This window comes from Rhinatrema bivittatum, chromosome 4, assembly GCF_901001135.1.
Source record: "Rhinatrema bivittatum chromosome 4, aRhiBiv1.1, whole genome shotgun sequence".
NCBI classification, from domain to species: domain Eukaryota; kingdom Metazoa; phylum Chordata; class Amphibia; order Gymnophiona; family Rhinatrematidae; genus Rhinatrema; species Rhinatrema bivittatum.
In genome coordinates, this window is record NC_042618.1 from 247728587 (window position 1) to 247744701 (window position 16115).

The 16115-nt window shown below is 44.2% G+C and overlaps 1 protein-coding gene across 3 annotated transcripts in view; it reads right to left on the bottom strand.

Annotated features, from left to right (window-relative positions):
* The window catches only part of TMTC1 (transmembrane O-mannosyltransferase targeting cadherins 1), a 717359-nt gene that overhangs the window by 75282 nt on the left and 625962 nt on the right, over positions 1–16115 (bottom strand). For all 3 annotated transcript variants that reach the window (XR_003856434.1, XM_029599999.1, XM_029599998.1), the window contains one exon: positions 3448–3556. Coding sequence is in view for 2 of the 3 variants with exons in the window: in XM_029599999.1 (XP_029455859.1) it covers positions 3448–3556 (109 nt within the window). In the remaining variant the exon portion in view is untranslated. The remainder of the gene's footprint in view (positions 1–3447; positions 3557–16115) is intronic.

Below are 16115 nucleotides of genomic sequence, written 5' to 3' on the forward strand. Positions count from 1 at the left end.
GAGAGAGCACTTTAATAGGAAGACTAGGACTCTCTCTATATATGTAGAATGCATTGTATAAATCAACTCCTCTTGTTGTACCTTTCATTGATTTAAATGATTGAAATTAATCAGTCTTATTAAATTTGCAGTTAATTCCTCTGTGTATGTAACACCATCCCTCCAAACCCATCCCACTCCCCAAATCCACCCTGAGTTGTATGTGCCCATCTATAGTGCTGCTTATATAGAGTCCTATTCACCCTATTAAAATTCTCTCTCTTTCTCTCTCTGAGGGCCCTAATGTGAATTGAAAAATGACCGTGTTAGACAGATAACTGGCTCTGCCACGGGACAATCCGTTGGTTAGTCCAAACTTAGCCAGACAAAATGACTTTGAATATTGGCCTCTCTATTATTAGAGTTGTTATTTTTTTGTCAACCTTTGGAGCACAAAATACCAATACCGATAATCCCTTGTCAAATAATATTTACTTATCAAAAAAACAAGAGAAAATAAGTGTTCTGCTCACCTATTTATCTATCTATCCTTGTATACTGTATCATGAATGAATCTTTTATTTCAAAATCATATATAAAATTTCAGCTATATCAAACCTTTGGAGCACAACAGAGGCTCTGTGCTGGCAGTACTGACTTCCTGTTGCTGCCTGTAGCAGAAACAGCACAATAGCAGTGTACATGATTTTCAGATGTGGTTTTGCCAAACAAACTGCAAAACATGACAATTGTACTTATCACCAGTGTTGAGATGTATGGAGGAGATATGTATGAGAAAAGCACTTTTAGAACACTATGCGGATGGAAGGGGGTTAATATCTTAGGTAGAGAGATTTGCTTTCTGATGGAACTTTGCCTCCTGGGATACTGGCAGGGAGAGGGGAGGATCTGAGCCTCAGCCTGCTCCAGCGATAGCTATGTAATCAATTGGTTTATGCAGCTAGGTTTGCAAAAGCAGCTTTGCGAAGTCTATCCCCTTAATGGCGCATTGGCATAAACATGAGATTGAAATGATTAAATATAATTAACCTTCATAAATGACTCCACTTAATACAAAAATATATGGGGGACATATTGGATATATATCAGGCGGAGTCCTAGGTAACTGTACATTTTCTGGTGTTTCTGTGAATCATATATGTGAGTCACCTAAGATTTAACTCCAAAGTATGGACAGGTTGACACTTGAGAGTGTATTTAGATGACTGGACGTGTACCATTTGATATCACTACTGCAATTTATTATTACTGATAGATACTCTATGCTGTCTTTTGATTTAAAAAAAGTAACCATACTGGGGGGGGGGGGTGGGGGGGGGGAGGATTTTCAGCAGGTTTGTTTACTTAAAATTGAGTTTATACCTATTGATGAGAGTTTGCACTCTAATCATTAAATATAATAGAAAACTCAAAAGACACTATGAATTCAGCTAAATAACACTATTCAGCTTTGGATGAAATGCCATTCCCTTTTCCAGTCTGCTGGGGGAGTTTTGTGGGGTTTTTTTTTTTGTTTTTTTTACATACAGAGCAAATATCAGCAAGTCACTACTGATATCAAATTACTTACTTATTAAACCATTTTCAGTAATGCAAGCACATAATGCACTGAAACAGAGGTCCACATGAAAATCTATTTATTTAACAACATTTGATTACCCTTATTATGCTAGTCACATCAAAGCAGGGAACTATAAAATAATTTAAAAAATACCATATAATAAAAACAACAAAAACACAAATATAAAAAGTACATGTAAATAAATCAAACAGGTAAAAAATATCCAGATCCAGGGCTTTCATTAGGCAAACTAGATGTATGCCTAGAGTGCCAAAATTTGGGGGGGGGGGGGGGCAAAATTCTGCCAGTGTGAAGTCCAGACGGGTGTGTACCAGAGCCAATAACAGCAGTAGGGGGGGGGGGAGCACTGTGATGAAGCTTCCACCAATAGGTAAATTGGGGAGGAGGGGTGCATGACTAAAAGTTCACCTAAGGTGCCAAATATTCTTGCACTAGCCCTGACAGTAATCAATCTAAAAATACAGGTTCCATCAATATAACAGAGAGCCACTGACTCAGTCCAAAAGAAAAACTCTTCAACCAACTTCAAGACTTCATATAAATGCTTGAGCATAACAGCCAAGCCTTCAACGTTTTCCTGAAATGAAGGCAACTATGCTCAATCTGAAGATTCAACAGACTGAATTCCACACATTCAGCGACAAACATTATGGGGTAGATTTTATAAAAGTACGCCCACTTGTACTTTTGTTCGTGCACCAGGCGCAAACAAAAGTACGCCGGATTTTAATAGATACGCGCGTATCTTTTAAAATCTGGGGTCGGCGCGCGCAAGGCTGCGCAAAATCGTCAGCCTGCGTTCGCCGAGCTGCACAGCCTCGGAGGGAACTTTCCTTTCACCCCCCTGCACCTTCCCCTCCCTTCCCCTAACTAACTCGCCCTCCAGCCCTAACTAATTCCCCCCCCTACCTTTATCGCGAAAGTTACGCCTGCCCGAGGCAGGCGTAACTTGTGCGGGCCAGGCCGGCTGCCGGCGTGCCATGGTCCGGTCTGGAGGCCGTGGCCACGCCGCGGAATGCCTCCGATGACGCGCCGGCTGCGACATGCCCCCGATACACCCCCAATGACGCGCCGGCCACGACTCGCTCCCGACACGCCCCCCAGGAAAGCCCCAGGACATATGCGCGTCCCGGGGCTTTGCGCACGCCGGCAGCCCATGCAACATAGGCTCGGCGCGCGCAGGGGGAGCCCCTAAATACCTAGTACACATTACATGAGCTACACACAAAGATGGATCTATCAACAGCATTTGCTGAGACAAATGTAACATTCTAGTAGGTTCATAACATCTCAAATGATCAGATAAATATTTTGGAATTTCCAAATATAAACACTATGGACTAGTGAGAACACTTTAAATTTCAGCCTAGTTTCAATAGGAAGCAAATGTAAGCCCCATAAGATAGGGAAAATATGTTCAATTTGTTTACCACCTACAAGAAGCCTCCCCCTGTATTTCGTAGAAGCTGTATATACTTCACACTGGTTGCTGAAAGCCACTGGTATAATGTGATACAATAATCCAGCTGATTAGTAAACAAAGCATGGATTAAAGTCACAGATTTTGATAACCACTATTTTCTACAATTAATCATGATCCATTCATTTATTTGATGAAGGTATTTAAAGTTAATTAGGTTTTAACAATCAGAATCTAATTTTAAACAGTGATAAATGCTAGGCCCACAGTCTCTCCTAGATATAATACACACTACCAGATATTAACTTTTCTGAAGCTTGCTAATCATTTTTTAATAACTCTATACATATATATTTAAGAGGAATCCTATTACACTGAGCTGTGAATTGGGCAAAATTAATAAGTAATGTCAACACACATTATCAACTGAAATGTTATTGGTTACCTGTTCAGCCAACAGTGAAGCAAGGCTTGAATAAGCATCTGCAAATTGTGGGCCAAATTTAATGGAATCTCTAAGAAGTAATACAGCTTCATCCTTCTTCCCTTGGGACCTACAGGCCAGGGAGTGGAGGAAAAAAGTTTGTTAGTATATTTAGGTCAACCAGACTTTATATTGAACACTCTGTTCCTTTGAACAAAGTCTTTAAATAATTAACTCTGGCCTTGGATCCCCAGTCTGTATAACGAGATCTCTGGAGATGCATAGAATTTCATTGTCTTCTATGCAAAAATGTGGAACAGTTCTTGAGAACAGCTTTGTGGCTATTTGCCAAGGTTTGTAGAATTTTCTTTCCTCACACTTCTATTTTTCGACCATGAATTTCTGCTCAGAGTAAATACATAATCACAAGAGCATTTTATTTACCACCAATTCTATACTTTCCAAGGGTAATTTCCAAATTGACTTCTGTGGGTAAACAGTGCTTTACCAACAGGAATAGCACTTTGGAAACTTTCCTGCCTGATATTCATGTAAAATTATACACATAAATCCTGCAATCTCATAATTTTACATACATAATGGAGAGGAGTTTTGAGGCAGAGTCTGGATTTATGCTTATACTAGGGCTGCCCAAACCGGTCCTGGGACCCCACAGCCAGTCGGGTTTCAGGAAATTCACAATGAATATACATGAGATAAATTTGCATACCATGGAGACTCAGTATATGTAAATTGATTGCATGCATATTCATTCTGGATATCCTGAAAACCCGACTGGCTGTGGGTCCCCAGGACAGGCTTGGGAAGCCCTGGCTTATACTTTTCAATTTTGAAAACAATGTATGTAAATTTTCTTGGAAAACCTCCCTGCGCAAATTACTACTTGTGAGTAGGGATTTTGCCGGCATAATTTTCATAGCAAATTTATGTCTGTAGGTTCACTTTGAAAACTGGTGTAATTTGTGTATGTAACAGCCCGTAAATTTATACGGGTTATTACAAAATTACCCCCTTCATGGTTAGGCCAGCAGAAGCTCTTCGACATTCTTGACTTTGCCAGAACTGGGCAGGGATGTGAAAATGTCTCCGGAGAAGCTGAATGAACAAGACCAAGACACTGGATCTTATTCATAAGATGACAATATAAATGGTTAATAGCTACAGCAAGGGTTGGTGCTTCCATTAGCCAAACTATGTGGTTGCCTAGAACGCCACAACTTAGGAGGGTGGAGGAGAGGGCAGAAAAATCCCACAAGCCCCAGGCCTCTGGCCATAGGTAGAGACCAAAAAGGAAAACGTAAACTCCAAAAAGGAATAGCAGAAAGTATTACCAATCTTATTCATCCATATACAAGTATATTCCCAGAGGATTTTTAAAGAATTGTATACTAGCTCTAGCCAGGTGAAGTCCCTCGTGTTCAACAAGGGCTTCCGGTCTTCTCGATCATGTGCGGTAAAGTCAGTACAACATTTACAAAAAATTGTTAAAGCTTGCTGAAAATACTGATGTAATATTCTTTTCTCAAAAAAACTTGCTGATAATGCCGATGTAATATTCTTATTGCGTTAAACACAAAATATACTCTTAGTAAGCCCAGTACTAAGAGTATATTTTGTGTTTAATGCAATAAGAATATTACATCAGTATTTTCTAGAGATGTGCAATCGTTTATCACGAATTAGGCAATTGCAACGAAATTGCCTAATTCGTTGTGGTTCGGGGACCCCGACACCCGAAAAGGATTTTTCCCGAACTTCAGGGAAACTTCGTTTTTCGGGTTTGTGTGGGGAGAGGGGCACTTTTTTTTTTTTAATTAAAAACCACCCCAAAAATCAACATTAAGTATAATACAACCACCCTCCCCCCCATCCCGATCCCTCCCCAAGACTTACTAACATCCCTGGGGGTCCAGCGGGGTCCCGGGTTCCATTTGTCCCTCCGTGCCCAGTGTGTTACTGCAAGCCGTGCTCAAAATGGTGCCGAATAGCCTCTGAACTACTATGTCACAGGGGCTACCCACGCCATTGGTCAGCCCCTGTCACATGGCCATCGGCACCATCTTGTGTTCATACCATGTGACAGGGGCTGACCAATGGCGCCGGTAGCCCCTGTGACATAGTATGGGCAAAGGCTATCGGCGCCATTTTGATTCCTGGCATCCGACGGCACGAGTGCAGGAGATCGCTCCTGGACCCTCGCTGGACCCCCAGGGACTTTTGGCCAGCTTGGAGGGGCCTCCGGCCCCCCCCCAAGGCTTGCCAATAATCCCTGGGGGTCCAGCGGGGGTCTGGGAGCGATTTCTTTGTCGGCTGCCAGGAATCAAAATGGTGCTGATAGCCTTTGCCCATACTATGTCACAGGGGCTACCGGCGCCATTGGTCAGCCCCTGTCACATGGTATGAGCACAAGATGGTGCTGATGGCCATGTGACAGGGGCTGACCAATGGCGCCGGTAGCCCCTGTGACACAGCTCTAACACTAAAGTTTCAAAAGGGAAACAATGAGGAAAACAGAAAAAAACTGAAAGGGGCAACTGCAAAGGCTAAAAGTGTATAACAGACGTGGACATTGTTTATTTATTTATTTATTTATTTATTTATTTAAAGTATTTATATACCGTTTTTCACAATACAATGTAGACAAAATACAATTAAAAGGTGAGGTGAATGAGGCTATTTTAGCCAAAAAAAATCCTTCAAAAATTTGAAGAAGGATCCATCTGAAGAAAATAGGAAAAAATAAGCATTGTCAAATTAAGCATAAAACATTTATAAGGCAGGCTAAGAGAGAATTTGAAATGAAGTTGGCCGTAGAGGCAAAAACTCATAATAGAAACTCTTTTAAATATATCTAAAGAATGAAACCTGTGAGGGAGTTGGTTGGACCGAGGGGGTTAAAGGGGCTCTTAGATAAGGCCATTATAGAGACTAAATGAATTCTTTGCTTCTGTGTTTCGTAATGAGGATGTTGGGGAGATACTGGTTCCAGAGTTGGTTTTCAAGGGTGATGAGTCAGATGAACTGAACCAAATCACTGTGAACCTGGACGATGTAGTAGGCCAGATTGACAAACTAAAGAATAGCAAAATCACTTGGACTGGATGGTTTGAAGGAACTAAAAAATGAAATTTCATATCTATTAGTTAAAATTTGTAACCTATGAATGAAATCATCCATTGTACCTGAAGACTGGAGGGTGGCCAATGTAACCCCAATATTTAAAAAGGGCTGCAGAGGCGTTCCAGGAAACTTTAGACCACTGAGCCTGACTGCAGTGTAGGGAAAAATAGGGCAAACTATTCTAAAGATCAAAATCACAGAGCATATAGAATGACATGGTTTAATGGATCACAGTCAACATCGATTTACCCAAGGGAAGTCTTGCCTAACAAATCTGCTTCATTTTTTTGAAGGGGTTAATAAACATATGGATAAAGGTGAACCGGAAGATGTAGTGTATTTGGATTTTCAGAAGGCGTTTGACAAAGTCCCTCATGAGAGGCTTATAAGAAAACTAAAAAGTTATGGGATAGGAAGCGATGTCCTTTTGTGGATTACAAACTGGTTAAAAGACAGGAAACAGAGAGTAGGATTAAATGGTCAATTTTCTCAGTGGTAAAGGGTAAACAGTGGACTGCCTCAGGGATTTGTACTTGGACAAGCGCTTTTCAATATATTTATAAACTAGCCATTAAGCCCGTAACAACGGGCTACATTAAAAAATATTTTCAGTCCATTTCCTTCCCCCTCCCCCTCTATTCTCCCTCCCACCTCCCCCCTCTCTCCTCCCTCCTCCCCTCAGTCACTCCCTCCTCCCTCCCCCTCCTCCCCTCAGTTACTCCCTCCCCTCTCCCCCCTCTTCTCAGTTCACTCCCTCCTCCCCTCAGTCACTCCCTCCCCTCTCCCCCCCTCAGTCACTCCCTCCTCCCTCCCCCTCCTCTCTCCCCCTCCCCTCAGTCACTCCCCCCCTCCCTCCCACTCTCTCAGTTCATTCACAACCCCTTCGGATGGCACAAACGGAAGATCTCCAGGGGAGGTCCCTCCCTCCCTCACGCGAGCCGCCGCTACTGCTCCTCGCCGCCACCGCCATGTTTTCAAAGAGCTGACGCTCTGACCGACGTGTTCGCCCGCACATGTGCAGTAGAGCTGCTCTCTACTGCGCATTTGCGGCACGTCAGTCAAGCCTCATTTATCTAATAAATGATCTGGAAAGGAATACGATGAGTGAGGTAATCAAACTTGCAGATGATACAAAATTATTCAGAGTAGTTAAATCACAAGCAGATTGTGATAAATTGCCAAAGTTTGCAAGACTGGAAGATTGGGCATCCAAATGGCAGATGAAATTTAATGTGGAAAAGTGCAAGGTGTTGGATATAGGGAAAAATAATTCATGCTGTAGTTACATGATGGTAGGTTCTATATTAGGAATTACCACCCAGGAAAAAGATCTAGGCATCATAGTGGATAATACATTGAAATTGTTGGCTCAGTGTGCTGCGACAGTCAAAAAAAAGGCAAACAGAATGTTAAGAATTATTAGGAAGGGAATGGTCATAATGCCTCTGTATCTCTCCATGGTGAGACCGTACCTTGAATGCTCTGTAGAATTCTGGTCACCACATCTCAAAAAACATATAGTTGCACTGGAGGAGGTACAGAGAAGGGCATATAGTTGCACTGGAGGAGGTACAGAGAAGGGCAACAAAAATGATAAAGGGAATGGAACAGCTCGCCTATGAGGAAAGGCTAAAGAGGTTAGGGCTGTTCAGCTTGGAGAAGAGACAGCTAAGGGGGGGAATGATAGAGGTCTTTAAAATCATGAGAAGTCTAGAACGGGTAGATGTGAATTGGTTATTTATTCTTTCATATAATAGAAGGACTAGGCGACACTCCACGAAGTTAGCAAGTAATACATTTAAAACTAATGGGAGAAAATTCTTTTTTACTCAACGCACAATTAAGCTCTGGAATTTGTTGCCACAGGATGTGGTCAGTGCAGTTAGTGTAGCTGAGTTTAAAAAAGGTTAGGATAAGTTCTTGGAGGAGATGTCCATTAACTGCTATTAATGAAGTTGACTAAGGGACAGATTTTTAAAGGAACGCATGTGGGATACATTTGTGTGCGCTACCCAGCACGCACAAATGTACACACGATTTTATAACATGCGCGCGCTGCTGCGTGCACTTTGCATGGGCTGAGCCCTAGGGGAGGCCCGATGGCTTTCCCCATTCCCTCCGAGGCCGCTCTGAATTCGAAGCGGCCTCGGAGGGAACTTTCCTTTCGCTCCCCCCCCCCACCTTCCCCTCCCTTCCCCTATTTAACCCACCCCCCAGCCCTCCCTAAATCCCCCCTACCTTTATTCTCTAAGTTACGCCTGCCCAAGGCAGGCATAACATGCGCTCGCTGGCCAGCTGCCAGCGTGCTGTGCCGGAGGACTCGGGACCGCCCCCAGACCTCCGCCCCACCCCCGGCCCCTTCCCGCCCCTTTTTCAAAGCCTCGGGACATCTGCGCATCCCGGGGCTTGGGCGTGCCACTCCTAAGGGAATAGCCACTGCTATTCCTCGCATCAGTAGCATGGGTTCTACTTAGTGTTGGGTACTTGCCATGTACTTGTAGCCTGGATTGGCCACTGTTGGAAACAGGATACTGGGCTTGATGGACCCTTGGTCTGACCCAGTATGGCAATTTCTTATGTTGTTAACCCAGATCAAATAACAGGATCCCCAACCAATCTTATGTAAGATTTGAAACAAATATGGCCTGTGTACCCTATCAAACGCCTTCTCGGCATCCACCGCCAATAGTACTGCTGGGATTTCTTGCTGCTTAACCCATTACATTAAATTCAGAACTTTACGTACATTGTCTGCAGCTAGTCTACCAGAGCCATACCCTGACTGATCCCCATGTATAAGAAAGGGAGACACCAGGCCCAAACTCAGAGCCAACACCTTCGCAAGTATCTTTAGATCCAGGTTAATAAGTGAGATAAGCCTATATGACCCACACAACATTGGGTTGCATCCCCCTTTAACCAATACTTTAAAACCTGCAATATTTGCACCCTGTGGTAATTGTCCACCCTCTCTCAAATAATTGATCAGTCAGATGAAAAACATACAGTCTCTGATGTTGTTATTGTGTCCTTGGTAGAACTTTAACATTACAAAGGTGATAGGCCTGATTAAGACCTGCTTACACGACTTGTAATATCTGACCATGTGCCCGTCAAGTCCTGGGGCTTTCCCTAATTTGAGATTCAATATCACACTTAATACTTCCTCTTCCCTAATCCTGGCATTCAGTTAATCTCTAGCCTCCCTGGAAGGCAAGGAAGAGAGACTAATTTAAGATAAATCTCTATATCCCCCTCCTTAATTTTATTGTCAAAGGTATAAAGATCAGCATATAATTGGGCAAATCTATTAGAAATAAGCTTTCTGTCATAAATGAACTTTCCATCCCTATTCTTAATTTGAAGAATCAGATTCTGTATATGTTTCTCCTTAAGACGTCTGGCCAGAAGCCAGCTTGCTTTATGACCGAATTCAAAATATTTCTGTTTCACCCGCTGCATCTGAAATGCTAGCTCTGTGATGTCCAAAGCTTTCAACTCCAGATGCACTGTCTCTAAAAGCGACAAAATGTTTGCATACCGGCTTCTCTTGTGATTTATTTGCAATTTCCAAATCTTCCACATCAACTTTGCCTTTATTTTTCTCTTCTCCTTCCTAAGGAAAGAGGCTCTAGATATTAGCTTGCCCCTCACTACTGCTTTTAAACCCTCCCACACTACCGCAGGACTTACTCATCCGTCTCATTAAAAACTAAATACTCCTCAATGTCTTTTACAAGACTGGCAGTAAAGGCTTTGTCTGATAATAACTCCTCATTTAGCCTCCAAAACTTCCGCCCCAATTGGTCTTTCACTTCCACCCACACTGGAGCATGGTCCAACCAGGTTATATTACTAATACCCGCCTCTATCTTTATCTAACAAGAAACAGTCAATTCTAGAGTAGGATCCATGTGGCCTTTAGTAGAAAGAATAATCTCTGGCCATTGAATTCCTCAGTTGCCAAATGTCTATGAGACCCCCAAGCCCTTACCAACTCTTTCAGCCTCCTTCTCTACTGACACGAGGCCCACTGACCTCCACCAAAGTTATTTAAGAAGGGGTAGTGTGTCATATTAAAGTCATCTCCTATTAGGATATGCCCTTCTGCCCAACCTAAAAGGGTGTTAGAAAGTATTTCACCTGGTTAGTGTTAGGAGCATAAATGTTCACTAATGTGAACAATTCCCCATGAACCATCACCTTAAATAGCAGAAATCTGCCCATTTCATCCCTGATCACCACTTTAACATCAGCTACCAAATTGTGCACAAACAAAATCTCCACCCCCCAATATTTCACATCTTTAGTGGCTGCAGCAAAGTATTGAATAGGGAATTTATTGGAATACATTCATTTAATATTAGGGATGTGCAATCGTTTTTCCCGAATTAGGCAATGTCAACGAATTTGCCTAATTCGGAATGGTTCGGGAGAACTGAAAAATGAGTGAATTTTTTCTGAAATTTCAGAAAAAATTCATTTTTGAGTTAGTGCATGCTAACGGGAGTTAGCGCGCACTAACTCTGCCAGGTTAGTGTGTACTAACCTGAAAATTGGGCCCCCCCCCAAAAAAAACTAGGGATGTGAATCGGGCTTCGGACGATTGAAAATATCGTCGATATTTTCAAAATCGTCAGAAATCGGGGCTCCCCCAAAACGATAGGAAAACCCCATGATATTGATCGTGGGGCTTCCCTTATCGTTTTGGGGGAGGGCGGGAAAAACGGCACACAAAAATAACCCCTAAACCCACCCCGATCCTTTAAAAGTAACCCCTTAGCTTCCCCCACCCTCCCGACCCCCCCTAAACCTTTTTACAGGTACCTGGTGGTCCAGTGGGGGTCCCGGGAGTGATCTCCCGCAATCTCCCGCGATCTCCCGCTCCGGGCCATCCTCCAGCTACCGGGCCGTCCTTTGCCCCTACCTTGTGACAGGATATCCGTGCCATTGGCCGGATCCTGTCACATGGTAGGAGCACTGGATGGCCGGCGCCATCTTGTGCTCCTACCATGTGACAGGGGCTGACCAATGGCACTGGTAGCCCCTGTGACATAGTAAGGGCAAGGCTATCGGCGCCATTTTGGTTCCTGGCACCCGACGGCACGAGTGCACTCGGGTCGTATTGCCAGTATTTAAAATGGCGCCGGTGCTACCTTTGCCCTCACTATGTGACATACGAGGGCAAAGGCTAGCGCCGGCACCATTTTGAATACTGGCAATACAGCCCGAGTGCAGGAGGTCGCTCCCGGACTCCCGTTGGACTTTTGGCAAGTCTTGTGGGGGTCAGGAGGCCCCCCCAAGCTGGCTAAAAGTCCCTGGGGGTCCAGCGGGGGTCCGGGAGCGATCTCCTGCACTCGTGCCGTCGGGTGCCAGGAACCAAAATGGCGCCGATAGCTTTGCCCTTACTATGTCACAGGGGCTACCTGTGCCATTGGTCAGCCCCTGTCACATGGTAGGAGCACAAGATGGCGCCGGCCATCCAGTGCTCCTACCATGTGACAGGATCCGGCCAATGGCACGAATACCCTGTCACAAGGTAGGGGCAAAGGAAGGCCCGGTAGCCGGAGGACGGCCCGGAGCGGGAGATCGCGGGAGATCGCTCCCAGGACCCCCACTGGACCACCAGGTACCTGTAAAAAGGTTTGGGGGGGTCGGGAGGGTGGGGGAAGCTAAGGGGTTACTTTTAAAGAGTCGGGGTGGGTTTTTTGTTTATCGGCTGGGCAGCCGATAAACAAAACGCGAACGGGCCCGATGGGAAAAAACCCACATGTGAATCTGAATCGGAATCCGAACCGATTCCGGTTTCGATTCACATCTCTAAAAAAAACCCAAACCACGGGAAAAATGAAATTCCCGCGGGGGGCCCTGAAACGAAGCCCGACACGAAATTTTTACCTGAAGCACATCTCTATTTATTATATCTTGCTTTTAAATGAGTTTTCTGACAAAAAATTATATTAACACTCATATTCTCTGCCTCTTCAGTAATAATTTCCTCTTCATTGGGGAATTCAGGCCCTTCACATTCAGGGACATTATTTTTATTACCCCCATCTTACAGATGGTTTACTTGGAACCTAGCGATTATCATACATACCCAAGTACCTCTCCTTCTCTACATACACTTCCCATGACGATCTCTCCTCCCAAGTATAGTCTCCAATGTAGTATTATAGTCCCTCCACACACACTCCCCCCTAGCCTTACCTTCCTCCATCCACCCCACGCCTTCCTTCAACCCTAAATTACACCAAACCCCCACTTAATGTGAACTCTCACACAGAAGGAATGACCCCATCCAGCAAATGTAACTGTCACCAGACACCCTCAAAATCCCCTTCTGACAAAACAATGCAACTATGCCAACATTAACCCACTAACCCAATTTAGTCTCCCACAAAACCATAGGAACCATATATTTTCACTCTGAGGGCTTAAAATGAAGTTATCTCCCTTCAGTTATTTCAGTAAGTCTCTACAGTTCCATCCTCACACACTCACCATTCCAGGTGAGGAGAGATTTCCAGATTGTCTCCGTAGTCTTCTTCTTGCTCCTGGCACTCTCTGCCACTTAGGCTGATCTTCCTCCCTCCTCCATGATGGAACTATATTCGCAAGTTGCTCCCCTACCAGAAGTGTTACTCTCACTTCTCACAGGAAGGTCATAGCTGCAGCCATTGATTTCACTTTGGTGGATTTGCCTTGAATTGAAAACTACTGGCCAAATGGAAACAACCACCTACATTTAACTTCCTCTTTCTTCAAGATAGCAAGGATTCCTCTAAAGTCTCTGTGTTTCATTATGATAACAGCTGATAAATCTTGAAATACCTCTACTTTTTGGTCTTTCCATATAATTTGATCCATTCTTCTGGCCTGCATGGCCACTTTCTCCTTGACCACAAAATTGTGAAAACACGCTATAATATCCCGTGGCATGTTGCCTCTTGGCCCGCCCAAGGATCTGTGTGCCCTTTTCAATTTGATCTTTGGGAGAGGAGTATCATTCTCAGCTGACCCCAAAATCACAGTGCGAATGCTTGCTACTGTTTGGAGGCAGACAGCAAACTCTGGTAACTTCTGCACTCCCCTAAATCTTAAGTTCACCCGACAAGAACTATTTTCCAGGTCCTCAAGACTTTCTTCTAATTCCTGGGCCATTTTTGCCAAGCTCACTGCCTGTTCATGGCATGCTCCCATATCAATGGCCTATTCATCTAGCTGTGCCTCAGCTTCCACCATGCGATTTCCAAGTGCCGCTATGTCTCCCCTCAGCTCTGTCACCATCGCCCCAAAATCTGATTTAATTTGCACCATGTCCTGTTGCAGTTCAGCGAACCACTACTGGAACTCTGCTCAGGTAGCTGACCTACATTCATTTGCCTCTCTGTCATGACCTTCCTCCTCTTGGCCTGTCTCTACTGCCATGCGTTCTTCTCCCTCCTTGCCATCCAAACCGGCTCGCAAACGAGAAATACTTCAAATCCGTTTTTCTTTTTACTTGCTCCATCTTGAAAATTTCTCTTTTGGACATGGCCACTGCAATTGTTTTCAAAGGGATATTAATGTCGCAATTGATAACAATAGCAAGTAGGGGATCGGAGCTCTGGAATTAAACCTACATTTTACAGGGTGATGTCACTTCCTCTGGAGGGAGGATAGTTCAATCGCAATCTTCTGCCAAGGCCTGTCGGAATCCATTAAGGATGAACTTGTGGGGCGGGATCTTCCAGCCACCATGGAGGGCCTCATCAATCTGGCCATAAGGCTGGATCTGGAGTTCTGAGAAGGGGCTAGAGAGAGGGGCCTAACATCGGCCTATCCTCCTTCCTCCTCCATGATGGAACTGTATTCGCAAGTTGCTCCCCTACCAGAAGTATTACTCCCATTTCTCACAGGAAGTAGAAGTAACTCGTCGGCCTATCCTCAGCATCTCCAGTTCACTGCCCTCAAAAAGTCCCTCCAGAGTTGAGGGGGCAACTGCCCTGCTGGAGGATCCTATGCAGGTAGACTGCTGCAGGCTGTCACTGGAAGAGAAACAGAGGAGGCGCAATAATCTCTAACTCTATTGAGTGGGCCAGGGCACTTTGCAGCGCGATGTCCTGTTAAGGCAGGAAAACACCAGGACCTAGGGATGGTAGAGAAGCCATGTTAGCTGAACCCAGCTCCTCTCCTCAAATTCTAGTTCCAGTTTGCCTCTTCTATGAGGGGACCCGCATCCATGTACAAGCCTTTCTGGATGCAGGTGTGATGGGGAACTTCATTGCGGAGGAACTAATGAGTTGACATGGGATCCATATGGCGCCATTGGGAACAGTGTTCAGTTTCATCTGTCACGAGAGAGCACCTGTCTAGCACATCACCCTGTCTACTGGGCCATTACAGATGCAAGTTGGTCTGCTTCATCAGGACCAGATCCATCTATTCATTCTGCCAGGGGCTATCAACCATGTCATCTTGGGCCTTCCTTGAATGATGCAGCACCAGCTCCATATTGACTATAATACCCTGGAGTTTGCTAGATGGGGTGCTGGCTGTCAGTCTCACTGCCAATCCCAGGTTTGACTAGTGCTCCTCCTTGCCCATTTAGCTGACACTGAGCTATCTGGTTTCCCACCACAATATTCAGACTACTAGGGGTATTCAGCAAACAGCAGGAGGAGACCTTGCTGCTCCATCGCTCCTACGATTGTGCCATTAATCCACTTCCCAGCAAGGTCCCACCTCGAAGCCGAGAATGCTCGCTTTCCATTCCCAAGACCAAAGCCATGGCCATGTACATTAAAGAGAATTTGGATAAGGACTTCAATGGCAACTCCTCTTCACCTGCCAGAGCTGTATTCCTACATCCTTGCATTGACTATTGTGATTTTAATTCAATCACTAAGAAAAACCACTATCCCTTTCCTCTGATCTCAGAGCTCTTTAACCGCCTTTGGGGCCCCCAACTCTTTACCAAGCCGGACCTTCAGAGGTCTTATAACCTGATCAGAATCTGTGAAGGTAACGAGTGGAAATCTGCTTTCAACACTTGTGATGTTCACTATGAATACTCAGTGATGCCCTTTGGGCTGTGCAATGCCAATGTAGTTTTCCAATTTATGGTCATTGAGATCTTCCGAGACCTTCTCTATTCACATGTGGTAGTCTACAGGGATGACATCTTGATCTTCTCCAAGTCCTTAATTGAGCATCGCTGCCATGTGAAACAGGTTCTCCAGAGACTGCAAGTGCACCATCTCTATGCTAAATTAGAGAAGTGTACATTCGAACAAAAAGAGCTTCTCTTTCTGGGTTATATTATTTCTCGGCAAGGTCTATGAATGGACCCAAATTAGGGTGGTGGGCCTTAAAGCTTGGTGTTTACTAATTACTATAGACAATTTTTTTTTTAAATTTTTATTTATCAATTTTTTCAATTTACAAAATTCAATTTGCAAATCTGTAATACATGGATATAACAACGGAATAAAACAAATCTAATGAGACAACTGTGCTAAATTGCAAAAATATATAGCCACTTTAACCAAAAACCTTATAATCAA